Consider the following 15,563-nt stretch of genomic DNA (forward strand, 5'->3'; position numbering starts at 1 on the left):
AGACGTTATAAATCGTTACAAATTCTAAAACATTAAATTCAAAATTGATAAATGTGAGTTTTCCATTATAACTTATTTTAGAAACAAGAAGAAAAGTCAAATTTCTCGCAATCCTTTTATTTTTTTAAAATAGAGTACTGGTTTGGAGGTCAAACTTTTTTTTGAGGACGTGAAAAAGTTTGACCTTGAAACCTGTCTATTTTAAAAAAAAAGGATTGTGACAAATTGGACTTTTCTTGTTATTTCTAAAATAAGTTATTCTAAAACATTACTTTCAGTAACATACAATTAAGGAGGTTTATTGGGTACAGAGGTACGTCTAAAGTCTAACGAGAGTTTCTGTACATTCGCTAGGGACTAAAGTAGTAAGCCTTTAGAGTTGGCAACGTTGCACTTGGCTGGCTTTGTTTGGATGCCTAAGCTTGAAATATACAACATATGTCACACTTGCGAATTTCAAATAATACTCTTCGTCGAAAACCGCCGCATTGCCGCTATCACACATGGAGGATAAGTTTGTCAAAGACAGCAGTTTGAAGGAGAATTATTATAAATTTTGTATCTTACAAGTACCTAATCGATTTCTACGAGCTGTCATATGATTCCTTAGATATCGGTTTCCTATTTATACAAGTTGCTGTGGAAAGTGTTCGTTAATTGTTGCACATTCTAAGTGGAAAGACCAAAACAATCTGTATTCTCATAAGACTCTGTACTAAATCATGAAAATTTATTTTATTAATATCTCGTCTCTAAGGTATCCAAACTAGTCATAATTTTTTTTGAGGATTTTCTTCATATTAATAAGCTTATATTATTTTTTTTCTGAATATTTGTTCGTCAATTCCAAGTCAGATAAACCTCCTTAAAAGTATTCAGTAACTTGCTCGTATCCCCTCTATAACTAAAAATGGCAATACAATATGTAAAACTTGGGGAACTTAATTGAATAATCCACTTTTTATGAAGTAAAGTAACATTTTTAATTTATTTATGTTTATAACACTGACTAATTCTTATCTTTACCAATCAGTGCTTACAGGGTTCTGAAAATTTTAAATTTTTAGAAATTTGATAAAATTAATGATTCTGACTTAACAAAAGATAACATTAGTGTTTATTTAAAAAATAATAGAGCGTACACAAAAATTGTGTCAAGAAATGTCGAAACTGCAATATCATCATTTAAAAAATTAATAAGTACATCATAAAATTTATTTTTACAAATTAAAAATGGACGAAAATGTCTAAACTGACTTTTTATACATAAGTCCTTGATAAAATTGAGGTTTAGGTAGAAAATCTCGGAAAGTATTTTTATATGAACACATTTTTTGGAACAGTTAATATAAAAGTAACATTTATTTTAATGTCACTGTTTAATAAACACCATTGAAAACTAAAGGATGTCCCAAAATTCATGAAAGAAGTCATTTTGATAGAAAACACAGGTTTTTAATTAAAAATTGTAAATGTTTTAGTGATTTATAAAGGTATAGTATAGGGTTACGTACGGAATAGCATATCGGGTAAATGGCCACTACGGCTTTGCTGGACCTATGCACTCTTTTGTCGAAATTTTCCATGATCGTTTTGCATAAATACGGCTGAATTTCGTTGATCAGCGCTCAATTTCTTCCTTCGAGGCATGGATGGTCGTGAGCTTGTTTTGCTGGCATAAGCCTTAGACATCAAAAAACCCTAAAGAAAAAAGTCCAACGGCATTAAATCACATGATCTGGGTGGCCAATTCTTGTCACCAAAATGGGAAATTATACGACCAGCCTCATCGCTGAAGATGATTTTGTTCAAAAAATAAGTATCCACTAGTTTCATAATCCATTCAACAAACTCTTTTCGCTCCGTGTAGTCGGTAGGCTTCAGTTCTTCGGTCGATCTTTCCTGAGAATTGATGTTCCTCGACTTGCAACAACACTTACGAACTGCTTCGATGTTTTGTGTTGAAGGACAGCCAGAGCGTTTAAGATCAGTAATTGATCCAGTCTCCATGAATTTTTCAATTAATCTCTTCACAGTTGATGAAGTTAAATCACTATTCGGACCATATTTTGTACGAAAATCGCGAGCTGTAACTGCTAAACCTTCAATATTGTTCAACAACGAATACAAGTTGTTCTTTCGTGTAGCGCTCCATTTTTAACACTAAACTGTCAGCTGTCACGCTGCCTTTTTTTCGTTGGTAACACCACAAATGGCACAAAATTTAAATCTTGCGTGAATTTTGCGACACCCGATATAACAAAATATGTTAGATTCACCCCCAAAATTTGTGTTTTCGTGACTCTTGTTTATCTTGTATTTGCGCTACTAGCAATATACTTTTTTAAATAAATTATTTTATTTCTATAATAGTATACTGGTGCATTTTTTAGGTTATTACTTGAAAAAATATATAAGATACCAATAGTTGTTACATTTCTGTGTTTCTTCTGTGATAACAGTTTTGTTTTTTAGATTCATATACTATTTTATATGCTTTTCTATATTAATCCAAATAATTGAAATTATTATTAGTTAGGTATTAGACGTTAGATATATTGTCCTACTAAAAAAAAAAAAAAATTACAAACATTTCAGGGCCTTCAATTAGTAAAATCTACAAAGGTTATACATCTATTTTCAGACATGTTTTAGTTTCATAATTATAGTAAAAATGAAAATGTGTGGTACATTCATAATACCGGAATACATTTTTTAAACTTTTATAGAACGGGAGAAGTAGTGATCACTCGCGACAAAGTAGTGTTTTACCTGACCTCCTTAGTCAAGCCAGTGGCAGTCCTGGTACCCCATCAGCTCGAGATAAATCGACAAACGAAGAGGTATGTATGATCGTTTATTAATAATTTTACAAAGTCCAATGGTTAAAGCAATCAAGTGTAGGTCATAATATTTAAAACGATGTCCATAACTACTAAAAATTTACTAATATTTATAACATTTTATTTTAGTAAGTCAACAATGCGAAAACCTGATTTTATTTCTAAAACTACAATATGTAGAATATAATTAAATAATAGCTTTAATTTTTGGACCAATATTAATTACATTAATATTATATGGCGATGGTAAAATAAAATTTTTTTAAGGTATACTCGTATGAGGTACTACTACTCTCATGAAAAACGATTTCGTTTGTTTTTTGAAGCTTTAACATATTACGAAACCAATATTTGCTAAAAGCTGATAACTTGAAAAATGTTTATGAAAAAATGGTTTTCAAGTTATTTCCGCAGTTTTTAGTTTTGATTTTAACCTAAGAAGTGTATAAAAAATGCTACTTACTGTGTCTAACATGCATATTGCAAAACCCAAAAGCTTTTCGTAATTACTCGAAAATACACACATATCGTCTGCTTTTACCCCATTTGCTTTATCTGTAGCTATGTTAAATCAAGATTTTAAAGTGATGAGTTATTATAAAATTTTATATCCGATAACTCGTGTGTATTTTGTCATTTTTAATAATGTGTTATTATTATTCGACAAGTATTTTACGTCACATAGAGAGACTTAGACAACACAACACAATTAATTTCATTATAAATTAGAATTTGTTAGTTGATATACTCGTATATGTCCAATGTGTTTGTCACTAATTTTAATGTCTTTCTCTTTGGTTTTTGCCTAACGAGTGACGTCCATAACAACGTGTAACATAAATGTAAGTATGAATATCAATGTTGTCTATGTAGTGTCGACTTCACTATGTATTGATGTAGAGTTAATAGTCCACTTGCAGTCGGTCATTTTTTCTGAAATATTCTTTAAAACAGAAGTGGAATCCCTAATGCTTTTAAATTATTAATAATTTATTGATATAATATGTACCTACAAGCATAAAATAGTTTTATAATTCAAAATTGTCAGTGTTTGTAAATCATTAATAAAATTTGGACATAGATTCCTTATTTTTTCCTCAAAATCTTTGAAAATTTGTGCTTTTACTGAACTTGGTTATAAAAAAGTATGAAGACAAATTTTATTACCTACGAATTGTAAAATAATTCTGTGTTAAATATTATGAGAATTTTTTATAAAAAATTGAGTAAATACATATGTTAAAAATTATATGTCCAATATCCTAATCTATAAACATTTTACTAACAAAATAATAACTAATAAATATCATGGTTTTAATCAAAGGTGGAATTACAAAATTTGTTAATGTGATTTAGAAAAATATTTAGATTGATTTTCAATAAAATTTGAGGAAAGTTTGTCATAAAATAATTGATAAGTAATCAAAATATATTCAAAAAAGTATTTTCTACGTGGTGTGGCTATTAAGTTTTAATACTGAGGTCAGAAAATAAACGTAAAAATATTTTTATTTTATTCTATGTACACATACAGATGGGCACAATCTGCCAATCGTTCTAGTGAGTTAGCAAAGTCTTAGTACCTCATTCGGCTCCCTTTTAAATGTAATTTGATTTTTGGGAATAAAAAATAGTCGGCCGCTGCCAAATCCAACGAATATCGTGGGTGGTAAAACAATAACGTTTTATTTTTTTTTGGGCCAAGAATTATTGAATAATGACAGTATTATGGGCTGGCGCATTATCGTGTAACAGAAACCAGTCCAGGAATATGTACAGTTTTAGACTTTCTCGATTCTCTTTAACAAACAATCGAACATACCTTCATAAAACTCAACATTGACCGTTTGCCCAGCTGGAATGAATTCCTTAAAGATTATGCCCTGGTAGTCAGAAAAAATTACCAACATGGTTTTCATACATGATTTTTCGGACTTGAAGACCCCTGGCTTATTGATTCAGCACTCTATCTTTTGGTCTCAGAGTCATACACCACCACACCATGATTCATCACTGGTTACGATTTTTTCCAACAATTTTAGGTCATTTCTGTGTGATTCGTGCTCTTCCTTCTGTTGAGTCATCTAAGAATGCAGAACAAAGTGGGCACAAACCTTTTTTTTTGCCCAAATCTTCAGTAATTATTTGACGGATGGTTTCTTTATTAATGTGTATCTATATGGTCTGCCAATATTCTGATGGTTGATTGACGATCAGACTTCAGTGCAGTGCGTACAGCTTTGATGTTTTGCCCTCATCATCGTGCATGCTGTCTCGGCCATCATGAATCCTCCCGAACCATAGGGATACAGTCGGACGTGATACACACTAATCACTATATGCCAATTGTAACAGTTCATATGTTTCCATAGCTGCTTTACTGGCTTTAAAACACAACTTGATTGTTGTACACTGTTCAATGTGCATTTCCATGGTAACTATCAAAAACTCGTTTCACACAAATCGTGGTAGATACACTGATATTGATGAAATTTTGATTTTGATATTGAGATAGCGCCACACACTTCGCCACAATAAATTAAGTCTTAAAACTTAATAACCGAACTGCTGATATTTCAGTAATGTATTTTGATAACAAAAAATGCATTGAAAACTAGGAAACACCTCTATTTTTTTTTTCTTTTTTTTTAAGGCATGATTCGAATAAATTTTTTTTACACATGGTGGTCTTCGAAATGTACTTGTTAAACTAATTATGATAATTTAATAAGGCACATCCTGTTGCGATTTTTTTAGAAGCACTTTTTCAAAAAATCGCTAGGTTTTTGTTAAACCAATCTTCATAGAAAAGCTCAAATTTCATCAATTTACAATGCAAAATATATTTTTATACAGGCTTAAAATCTTAAATTTATATTTTTATTTTTGTTTAAAAATTCAGGGGATATTGGAATGAAAAATTATCCTATCCTGTGAGGTTAATTAAAATTGTGGAAAATATAATCACTAGTCAGTAATTGACAAATTTTCCATCTTCAGGTATTTCCAAAGACCCCTATATTTATAAACAAAAAGGGAAACTTGGTAAACTTGAAACTTTAAGCTTGTTTAAATAAATTATTTTGCATTATAAACTGATGAAAAATACTGGGATTTTAAGTGATGCTGATAAAGACTACAAAGGCAGATAACAAAAAATATTAATGGTTTTCTGAAAAATTGCTCCTAAAAAATTGTGGCAGACTGTGGATTATCAACTGGATCAGCGTAATTATTTCAGGAAGTACATCTAGAATGCATAAAAAAAATTAGTAGAGCGCGTATCTTTTGTGCCACACAGTATACGTACTATGTAAAATTTTACTCTATTTCACTTTAAAGTTTAATGTGGAAAATCCTATTTTAACTAAGCAGTATTAATACATATATACACTTTTTATTTTTGGCATATATTTTTCACATTTATTTTGCATTTCTTGCTTAAAACCGTATGTTATTTTAATTATGAAGTGGAATAGGAAAAAATGCAGACCGATTAGCAGGCAAGGAAGACATTGACAGCTGCAAGTTGTAGCAATACATGGTGGAATGGTAGTTATTTATCACTATTCATAACTCATTTTTTTTTGTTTGTTTATTTTTGTTTTGGTTTTGGAAAACTAACGGGAAAGACTAATTTTATCATATCCATTTTAACTAACACTTTTTAATTTGTGTGCTTGTTGCTTGTGCTTGTTTATTTACGATTTTCACAGGAAAAAATATTTGACTCGTTATCAAAACTTTGATTCATTAAATATTTGGAATAGTGCCCAAATGAAAGTACAGTGGTTTTTATATATAGATGTGGGAATGTTTACAGCGCATTAGTAGTTTGCACACCTTGACATGAAGTGTGTTTTTTTTCCTAAATTGTCATATGATTACTTTTTATAATGAACGTAAGTTGGTTTTATACTCATTTTTCTTGTTAAATCATTGCTACACTAAACTTTTTTTTAAAAGTGCAAAGGACTCTATTTTTTGCCAATTAATATCGGTAGGTACTAATTATTACCTTCCAAATTTAAATTCACATCTCTGAAATTTAATGAGTCATGTTTCTCTTAAATTTAAACAGGTTTATCATTTATATATTTTAGGAAATGTCAATTTTGTATATTTAAGTTTTAAGTTTTATAGATTACTTCCTTATTTTTTATAAATAGTAATGTTAACAAAATAGTTTTTTATGTACATGTTCAGATACATTAAAGACCTGCCTAAAAATCTGTAGGTATTTTGAAATTAATTTGTTGACATAGGTAATTCCAAAAATGCCTTCTAAACTATATATTTAAATTTAAAATGTTTTAAAATTAATATTTTTGTAGTGTCTGTCATAAACGTTCATTACTGCAACATTTGTGTTTTGTCTCAAGTTAGAAAAATATTAATGCTTGCCTTATTAAAGCATGTTATTGTATGTTTTATTATATTTATTACTATTTCATATAAGTAAAATATATTAGCTAATTTACTAGTAGGTTCGAAGCATTAATTTTCAATATTATCGAACTAATGATGTAGTACTCTTGTTTTCTAAATGATAATGCGGTTAATACAGTGTCTAATATACAATTCTCTTTTTCCAGTTCCACAGTACCCCTCCGTCTACTACTCATAACTTACATGCTAACGCTCTTGCCTTACAACAGAAACAACGTTCCTTCCTTGCATTCGGATTCGGAGCCAGCTCCGCCCCGTCAAGGAGAGAATCACATGTAAACGTTAACGTTACTCCAACGTCACATGACATATCATCCGATACTCCGGAAATTAGGAAATACAAGAAGAGATTCAACAGTGAGATTTTATGTGCTGCCTTATGGGGTAAGCTTAAATTGTACCACTTCACGTTTCTGATACGTTCTCGGAAGCGTTTCAAACATTTTAAATAACATTTTGTGTTTTATTTTTAGGCGTAAATCTTCTCATTGGTACTGAACATGGACTGATGCTATTAGATAGAAGCGGACAAGGAAAGGTGTATCAATTAATTTCAAGAAGGCGGTTCCAGCAGATGGAAGTGCTTGAAGGGCAGAACATTCTCGTTACGATCTCAGGCAAAAAGAATCGGGTTCGAGTGTACTATCTCAGCTGGCTCAAGAGTAAAATTTTACGGACGGATGGCATGAGCGATGTAAGTTTTTCATTTGAATGTTAACATGTAATATGGAATGCAGATATTTCACTAGTATAAAAATTAAAATTCTTATACAGCTACAATTTTATAACATACAAGGATTCTACAGGGTGATCGAGAATGATTGACCGTGCCGCCTCATACTGATTTTTGATGTGCGGCATACCAGTTTTTGATACCAATACTAGAATCATGAGCGCAGGTTGAGCGATTTTAATGGCAAACAAATAATTACGTTCAAACGTCAAATAAATTAGGTTACTGTCAAAATAGAAATTCATAATAAAAAATATCAATTATTTAACAAAAATCAAAGTTATTTCACAAATTAAGCAATACTGATGGACCAATAAATGTTATTATTGTTATTATTATTAAAGAGGATGACAGAATCAAATGTAAGTTTAGCCTAACTTTTCCAAAATTCTTATTTCATTTACAATTAGAAAAACGTTTAAATCAAAGTTTGATGTAGCTAATTTTGAATAACGACTGTAAGTGCTTCAGCGATTTTATTTTTAAAAAGTTTTGAGTTAATTTTAAAAGAGAAGCACTATTGTGGCTACATTCTTGGCATCTAAGACGATTTAGCTATACAGCGATACGCTGCAAGCTGCTGTTTTTCATCAAAGCAAACTGCTGTATGGTTATAAGACGACTATTTTGCAGCTACTGCTTTCACACTTTTGAATATCCAGCGCAAGCGATCCATCCCAAAATTTTATGCTGAACATTTTAGTTAGCTGTCGAAATTCAGGAAGTGTCTTAAAAAAATTTGCTTCAAGCAAATGCAAGCAGTTGGAAGTGCTTGATTATGTTAGATGGTAGGATTGTTTGTATGACCGAGAGCAATAAACAACAGTTACATGCAATATATAATAACAGAGTAATTGGAATTTTTTCACATTTTATTGAATATTTTACCTTAAAATTACATAAAATCCATAAAAATATCTATATTTTTACAATAAATGTTCAATATGATGTCCATTGTTGTTCAAGCAGGTATTAATTCTTCTTTTCATATTATTAAATACATTCTGTAAAACATTTTGTGTAATACTCCTAATTTCGTTTGTAATTGCCTCTTGAAGTTCTTCAATCGTGTGTAACCGTTGAGCAAATACTGAATTTTTTAAAAAACCAAATAAATAATAGTCTAGGGGTGTAAGGTCAGGAGAACGTGGTGGCCATCTATCTCGACTAATTATTCGATCATCATAATACTCTCTAATCAACTCTAAAGTTTCGTTAGAGGTGTGAGCTGTTGCGCCATCTTGCTGAAAGTATCCATGATGGATTTCATCGTCGTGAAGTTCCTCAAAAAATGGTAACAATATTTGCTGCCGATATACCTGCCCAGTTACATTTTCACGGAAAAAATATGGTCCGATTATTCTTCTACGTGACATAGCTACCCAAACACCAAGTTTAATAGGGTGCAGAGTTGTTTCACGCAAAATATTAGGGTTTTCTGTGTTCCAAGAGCGATAATTTTGGGAGTTTACGTACCCACTTAAATGAAACCACGCTTCATCAGAAAAAAATGTTAGATCTAGAATATCGTCGTCATTCAGATTTTCGTTAAACCAATTACAGTATTGCACACGTTTTCCAAAATCTAACGGAAGTAGTTCCTGCACAACACTAACTTTATAAGGATGAAAATGCAACTTCTTTACTGCTTTATGGCATGATCCATATGATATTCCTATAAACAATTTAGGAATAATGATACAAATTTTAGAATAAATATTTGTTATTAAGTACCTGTTTGAGCAGATAACCGACGTAGTGATTTGGTTGGACTAGCTCGTAAGCGGTTTTCAACATCTTCCAAGACTTCCTCTGTAAGAATAGACTTTCTGCCTGGAGATTTTCCTCTACAAACACTTCCAGTGTTATGGAAGCGTTCCACTAATCTCTTCACGTGTCTCGAAAAAATTTCATAATCAATTTCATCATTTGGAAATTGTTCTTGAAATTGTAAATGACACGAATTCATCGAATATTTCCAACCATTACCATTGTTTTGTCCACTACGAAAATAGGCCTCCAGAAGAAATTTATCATGTTCTAATGAAAATGCCATGTTAACCTAAATTAAAAAACCGATTAGGTTAGAGAACAACATACGCAATAAATTAATTACTCACGTATAATATCCACCTACTCTAACTGTAGTATTGAAAAATACTGTTTTATAATGTCGCAAAATATATCAGGTAACAACAAAATCTACAAAATAATATTCAAGCCAAAAAATCCGTGCGCCAATGAACAGAACGTCAAATTGTAAAATCGCCACAGAACACCATGAAATCGCACGGGAAAAAAAGTAATTTTAGCAAGCGGAAATCAGTTTTGATAGCAATTGAGACAGGGTACGTTCAGAATCCGGTCAATCATTCTCGATCTCTCTGTAGAAGACTCACAGTTACAAATTTTGATTTTTCATCTTTTGGTTGTATGACATTAGACATTATTCATTAGTGTTTCTTATATTCTAGTGGTTTATGTACAACTGTTTCATCCTCTTTAGGCTTCTTGTAAGGCTTCTGACTGTCTGTTGGTCGACATTCATGTGTTGTAGTAGTCGTTGTTCTTGACTTTGCAGATTTGGGGATAATCTGGTCAACAGTATACATTTCAAGATCTCGATAAAAGCCACTGTTTATGAAGTACCGAGGAGCTTCAACAATGTTCTTTAGTACCTTGTTTGAAAAATACGGAATTATTTGCCTATAACTTTTGCTGGCACAACCTTAGATTGAACTCTTTATGACAAACTGGTTTAAGAATATATTTATACAGAAATAATTGGTTGTAAATTGAGAGATTTGAGCATCTACCAAGTAGTTATTACATTTCCTTGTAATTTAGTTCCTCTGCTTTCTTTTTAACATGGGCTCCAATAAAGTCTTAACATTAAGGGTGAATTATAAATACTGAGCTGAGGGTGTTATGAGGGTTGCCTTTTATATTTTGGGAATGGACGATCCTAGTGCTGCCATCACTGACAACCAACATCTCTATCGTAAAGTTTGACTCTCTCAGTGTAGTTACTTGGAACGTTTTGACTTACAGGCATTATTTGTGTTGTTTACAGTAACTTGAAGAATTTGTCTCGGCAAGAAAATGGAATTAAATCGAAAACATAGAAAAAGCTCGAATTAATGAGTTACTCGCAGCACAGCCTTGATTTAGTACCCAATGATTTTGTTTTATTACCACATCATAAATAAGTTACGGGGTTAACATTTTCTGACACCTGAAGAAGCTGTTGATGAAGCATGTTTTGGAGGTACTTCAATCGAAATGAAAAAGGGCTTCGAAAATTGGTTCAAGCACTTGCAAAAGTATATTGATCTTCATGGAGAATAATTTAAAAAACGGTAAAGCCATATACAGTAGAACCTCGATTATCCGGTCCGGCCGGATATATTTTCTGAACATTTCTACGTATTTTTCAACATAATTTCTTCATATTACTTTTTGTTTTTTCTTGCAGCAAGTAGAACGAAGAAACGGATGGATAAACGTAGGTGATCTTCAAGGGGCGGTCCACTTCAAGATAGTAAAATACGAGAGAATAAAGTTCCTGGTGATAGCCTTAAAAGACAGTATTGAAATTTACGCGTGGGCACCCAAGCCCTACCACAAATTCATGGCTTTCAAGTCGTTCTGTGATTTGACATATCGCCCGCTCCTGGTCGATTTGACAGTCGAGGAAGGCACGAGACTTAAGGTGATCTATGGGAGCAGTGATGGATTCCATGCCGTTGACTTGGACTCGGCTAGCGTTTACGATATCTACTTACCCAAACACGTCAGTAATACATGTTTACATAATTTTACCGTAAATGTACCTTTGGTTTTTTACAGACACAAAATGGAATTAGTCCACACTGTATAGTTACTTTACCAAATAGTAATGGAATGCAGCTCTTACTTTGTTACGATAATGAAGGTGTATATGTGAACACGTATGGTAGGATATCTAAGAATATGTTGCTCCAGGTAAGTTATCGTTTATCATAAGTTTCAAATTACGTGGGTGTAACAAAGTATTAAAAATGAAGCTGTTTCCTTGTCCAAATTTAAAAAAATTTTTTTATAGAAATTCTCTTTTAAAACCTTTGTTTAGGAGATACGTTAAAATTCCCAAAAAAAAAAATTGGACTATTTTTGAAATGCAAATTTTGTTTTGGCCGTTTTCCAGTTTTTTTTTACTGTTTTTACGTTTTTTCGTGTCTTGTCTTGTTGATACATTTCAACGTCCAATCACAAAATTCTTTTGCGAAATACAAAATACCCAGGTAGAACTTGTTCACTACGATAATTGTATGGTTGAGTCATTTTCGTATAAAATTCTCCACATCATGTTTTGTGATAGCTTCAACCGACAGGCAATTTCTCGGATGTCCAGCGAAGGATTTTTTTCTACTATACTCCAGTGTCAAAATAATAGGTAGTAGAATCACATATAAACCACAATTTTTACTATTTCCTAATGTTACAAAATAATTATGTGTATTCTCTGTATGGAAATTATAATGTGCCATTCATTTCGCATAGTGTTCCGTAGAGAATTCGATCACCAAATATGGATGCGTCAGCAGGTGGCGCCGTGGAAATGTACAGTTCTTTTAACAAAAGTCTGTCATGCGTTAAAGAGTGGTGATAATGTAAGAAAGTTAAAAACGTGGCAAGAAAAAACTTAAATTAAAACATTCAAATTCACAATTACATGTACTGTTTCCAAATGTCGAACAACTGACCCCCTACGCTTCGTCACCTTTGACCTACACTATCTCCCTTCACATGCAGTGTAGGTTGCCTGTAATTCATGTATATGTAATACATGAATATTACAGTGGCGGCTTACGCAAGAATTAAACTGCATTTTAAAAAACTAATTATAACTTGACTACCTATTTGATTAAAGAGATTCGTATTCAGGGAAACACCCCTAAAATACTGACCTCCACTTAAAATTATACTCTGTATTTAACATTATATGGAACCCTCTAAAATAATACGTCTGTAGAATTGCATTCCCTACCTGTCTTACACATAGAAAGGATCTACATGTTGAAAATGAGTCACTGCCTACTATTTTGCCACTGAAGTATAGTTGTAGAATTTTTTCGTCAATTGCCACATAATGTACGGTGGTACTTCCATGGGCTGATCATGTAGTCACAATGTCTTTAGACATTTTGTAAAAGCATTTCTGGGTTTGGTATACGTCTACCCGAAAATTCAAGTGAATACCCCTCTTCATTCGCACTTACATTATTCTATATCAGAGGTGGGCACTTTTCGGAAAAGTGTGTTACGGACATGTCCATTGGACATGTCGATGAAAAGTTCGGACATGTCGGGAAAAGTACTTTTGACCTTGAATCTAATAAGGTACCTATGAGTGACATCATGTTTTCACAGGTCACTGCTTGAGGATACACAAAGCAGTTTATTCTAATGAATATGTGTCTTTTTAATTGTTATTTATTGTTTATTATATTTTTGATTAATTTTTTATCAGAATGCCTCGTTTTTGTCTAATATAAAACTTAAAATTATATGAAATTATTTTTCCATCCTACTGGAATTCTTAAAAATTGTTTTTAAGCAGAAGTTACATTTATAATGATTTTTACTCAATTCAGAAAAATATAAACAAACTTGATTTTGGCGTCATACTTCATTTATAAACTATTTGTGTATTAAATATTAAATTAAGAATCAACTGGTTACTATTTACTAACCGTTAACTTTGCCAAAAATAATAAAATATGGACATATAAAAGAGGTTATATTTTTAAAATGTCAGTTTCTATTAAACAATTACCAACAAAATTACGAGAAAATGGCTAAATATCGTTAATTTTACATGTACCGACCTCAAAAATTTTTTTCGAGAATTATGAATGCAACAAATAATTCCGCATATGCACATAGAACTTTTCAATCTTGAAAAGTGTCCTCAGGACATGTCCACTTTTCACGACATGTCCGATGGACATGTCCAATTGACATGTCTGCGGCACATCTCTATTCTATATAGCATGACATTCATGAGGAGTAAGAGTTGCAACTGTTATTCTTTCATATCACGATCTTATTTAACATGTTAACTTGTTGAAACAAGTGAGAATGACAAGGAAACTTGCTTGATGAGTCGCTATGTGATCCTATCACCTGACTGCTATCAAATAGTATTTCACAGGCATTGTATTGGGAATTAAGATGCAGGACTTGATATTTTATAGTTGGTCTAGAACAGAGGTCGGCAAGTAATTTTAGGTGGGGTCCGGATACTTTTGAAAATTTTTAACGAGGTCCAGAAAAAAAATTCATATTTCTTACAAATTTTTTATTTTAATTTGGACTTAAATTTAATCTGATTACTAACCATTAAGAACTGAAAACACTCACACAATTGTAAAATACTAGAAAAAATTATAAGGCGGGCACTCAAACGTAAAAAAAAAACATTTTTTAAATAATTTATTTAAATAATTTTATACTTTCAAAAAGTTTTTGGCGGTCCAGTATTTTACCTTCCGCGGTCCGCACCTGGTCCGCGGTCCGCCAGTTGTTGACCCCTGGTCTAGAACATCATAGACCTCCCTTTAAATTATTGCTGGTCTTAGGCCCGGTACTTTGAGTCTCGATTAAGACTTGATTAACTAATCAGGCGATTAGACTGTGAATAAACTATTTTAAAATAAATCAGTATATTATGTTCAGTCTAATTATGTGATTAGTTAACCAAGGTTTAACCGAGACTCAAAATACCGGGCCTTAATTAATTACGCTGTATAATGCTATTGTGCTGTTTGGTCAGCAGTCAAAACTTTTTAATTAAAACATTCGCTTATTTCCAACATTAACACACATGGTAATATTTTTTTGTTTACATTGTGTTAATTATTTTCTTCTAGTGGGGTGAAATGCCAACATCGGTAGCATACATAGGCACAGGCCAGATAATGGGTTGGGGTAATAAGGCCATAGAGATACGTTCGGTGGAATCAGGACATTTAGACGGAGTATTTATGCATAAAAAGGCTCAGAGGTTAAAGTTTTTGTGCGAACGAAACGACAAGGTCTTCTTTTCTAGTGCTAAGAGTGGGTCTTCTTGTCAAATTTATTTCATGACCCTCAACAAACCCGGCATGGCGAATTGGTAACGTTGGAATAATTTAAAACAGTTCGATGTCACGTACGTAAGGGATGACTCTCTCGAACAAATTTCTTTTGGTCAGCCAAGCCGTTGTGGAGGAATCAGTTTAATTTTTTAAATAAACTTTCATTTTAGACCATTGCAAATCAAATGCTAAAGTATATTTAATAATGATCGAAACCGTGTTATGATAGTCGTGAAAATTTCTAGAATTGGGATTTCCATCCCTTGCACTGTCAATATTGTTTAATCGGTGACAAGATAAAAAAGACAATTTTAATTTTTTTTACATAAAAAATAAATGGTGCTACTGCAGTTTCTACTAACAGTGATATATTAAAATTGTACATATTTAGATTTGACTAAAAATTAGCGGGAGATT

General features: G+C 32.0%; 1 protein-coding gene across 6 annotated transcripts in view; it reads left to right on the plus strand.

Annotated features, from left to right (window-relative positions):
• LOC108904172 (serine/threonine-protein kinase mig-15) overlaps positions 1–15,295 on the plus strand; it is a 66,351-nt gene extending 51,056 nt beyond the window's left edge. For 5 of the 6 annotated variants that reach the window (XM_018706607.1, XM_018706613.1, XM_018706609.1 and 2 more), the window contains 6 exons: positions 2,730–2,843; positions 7,439–7,676; positions 7,766–7,986; positions 11,501–11,818; positions 11,875–12,009; positions 14,940–15,295. In XM_018706607.1, the coding sequence (XP_018562123.1) occupies positions 2,730–2,843; positions 7,439–7,676; positions 7,766–7,986; positions 11,501–11,818; positions 11,875–12,009; positions 14,940–15,188 (1,275 nt within the window). In that variant the 3' untranslated portion in view covers positions 15,189–15,295. The remainder of the gene's footprint in view (positions 1–2,729; positions 2,844–7,438; positions 7,677–7,765; positions 7,987–11,500; positions 11,819–11,874; positions 12,010–14,939) is intronic. The other variant, XM_018706611.1, reaches the window with a different exon arrangement.
• The last annotated feature ends 268 nt before the right edge of the window (positions 15,296–15,563 follow it).

This window comes from Anoplophora glabripennis, unplaced genomic scaffold, assembly GCF_000390285.2.
Source record: "Anoplophora glabripennis isolate ALB-LARVAE unplaced genomic scaffold, Agla_2.0 scaffold137, whole genome shotgun sequence".
Taxonomy (NCBI): Eukaryota; Metazoa; Arthropoda; class Insecta; order Coleoptera; family Cerambycidae; genus Anoplophora; species Anoplophora glabripennis.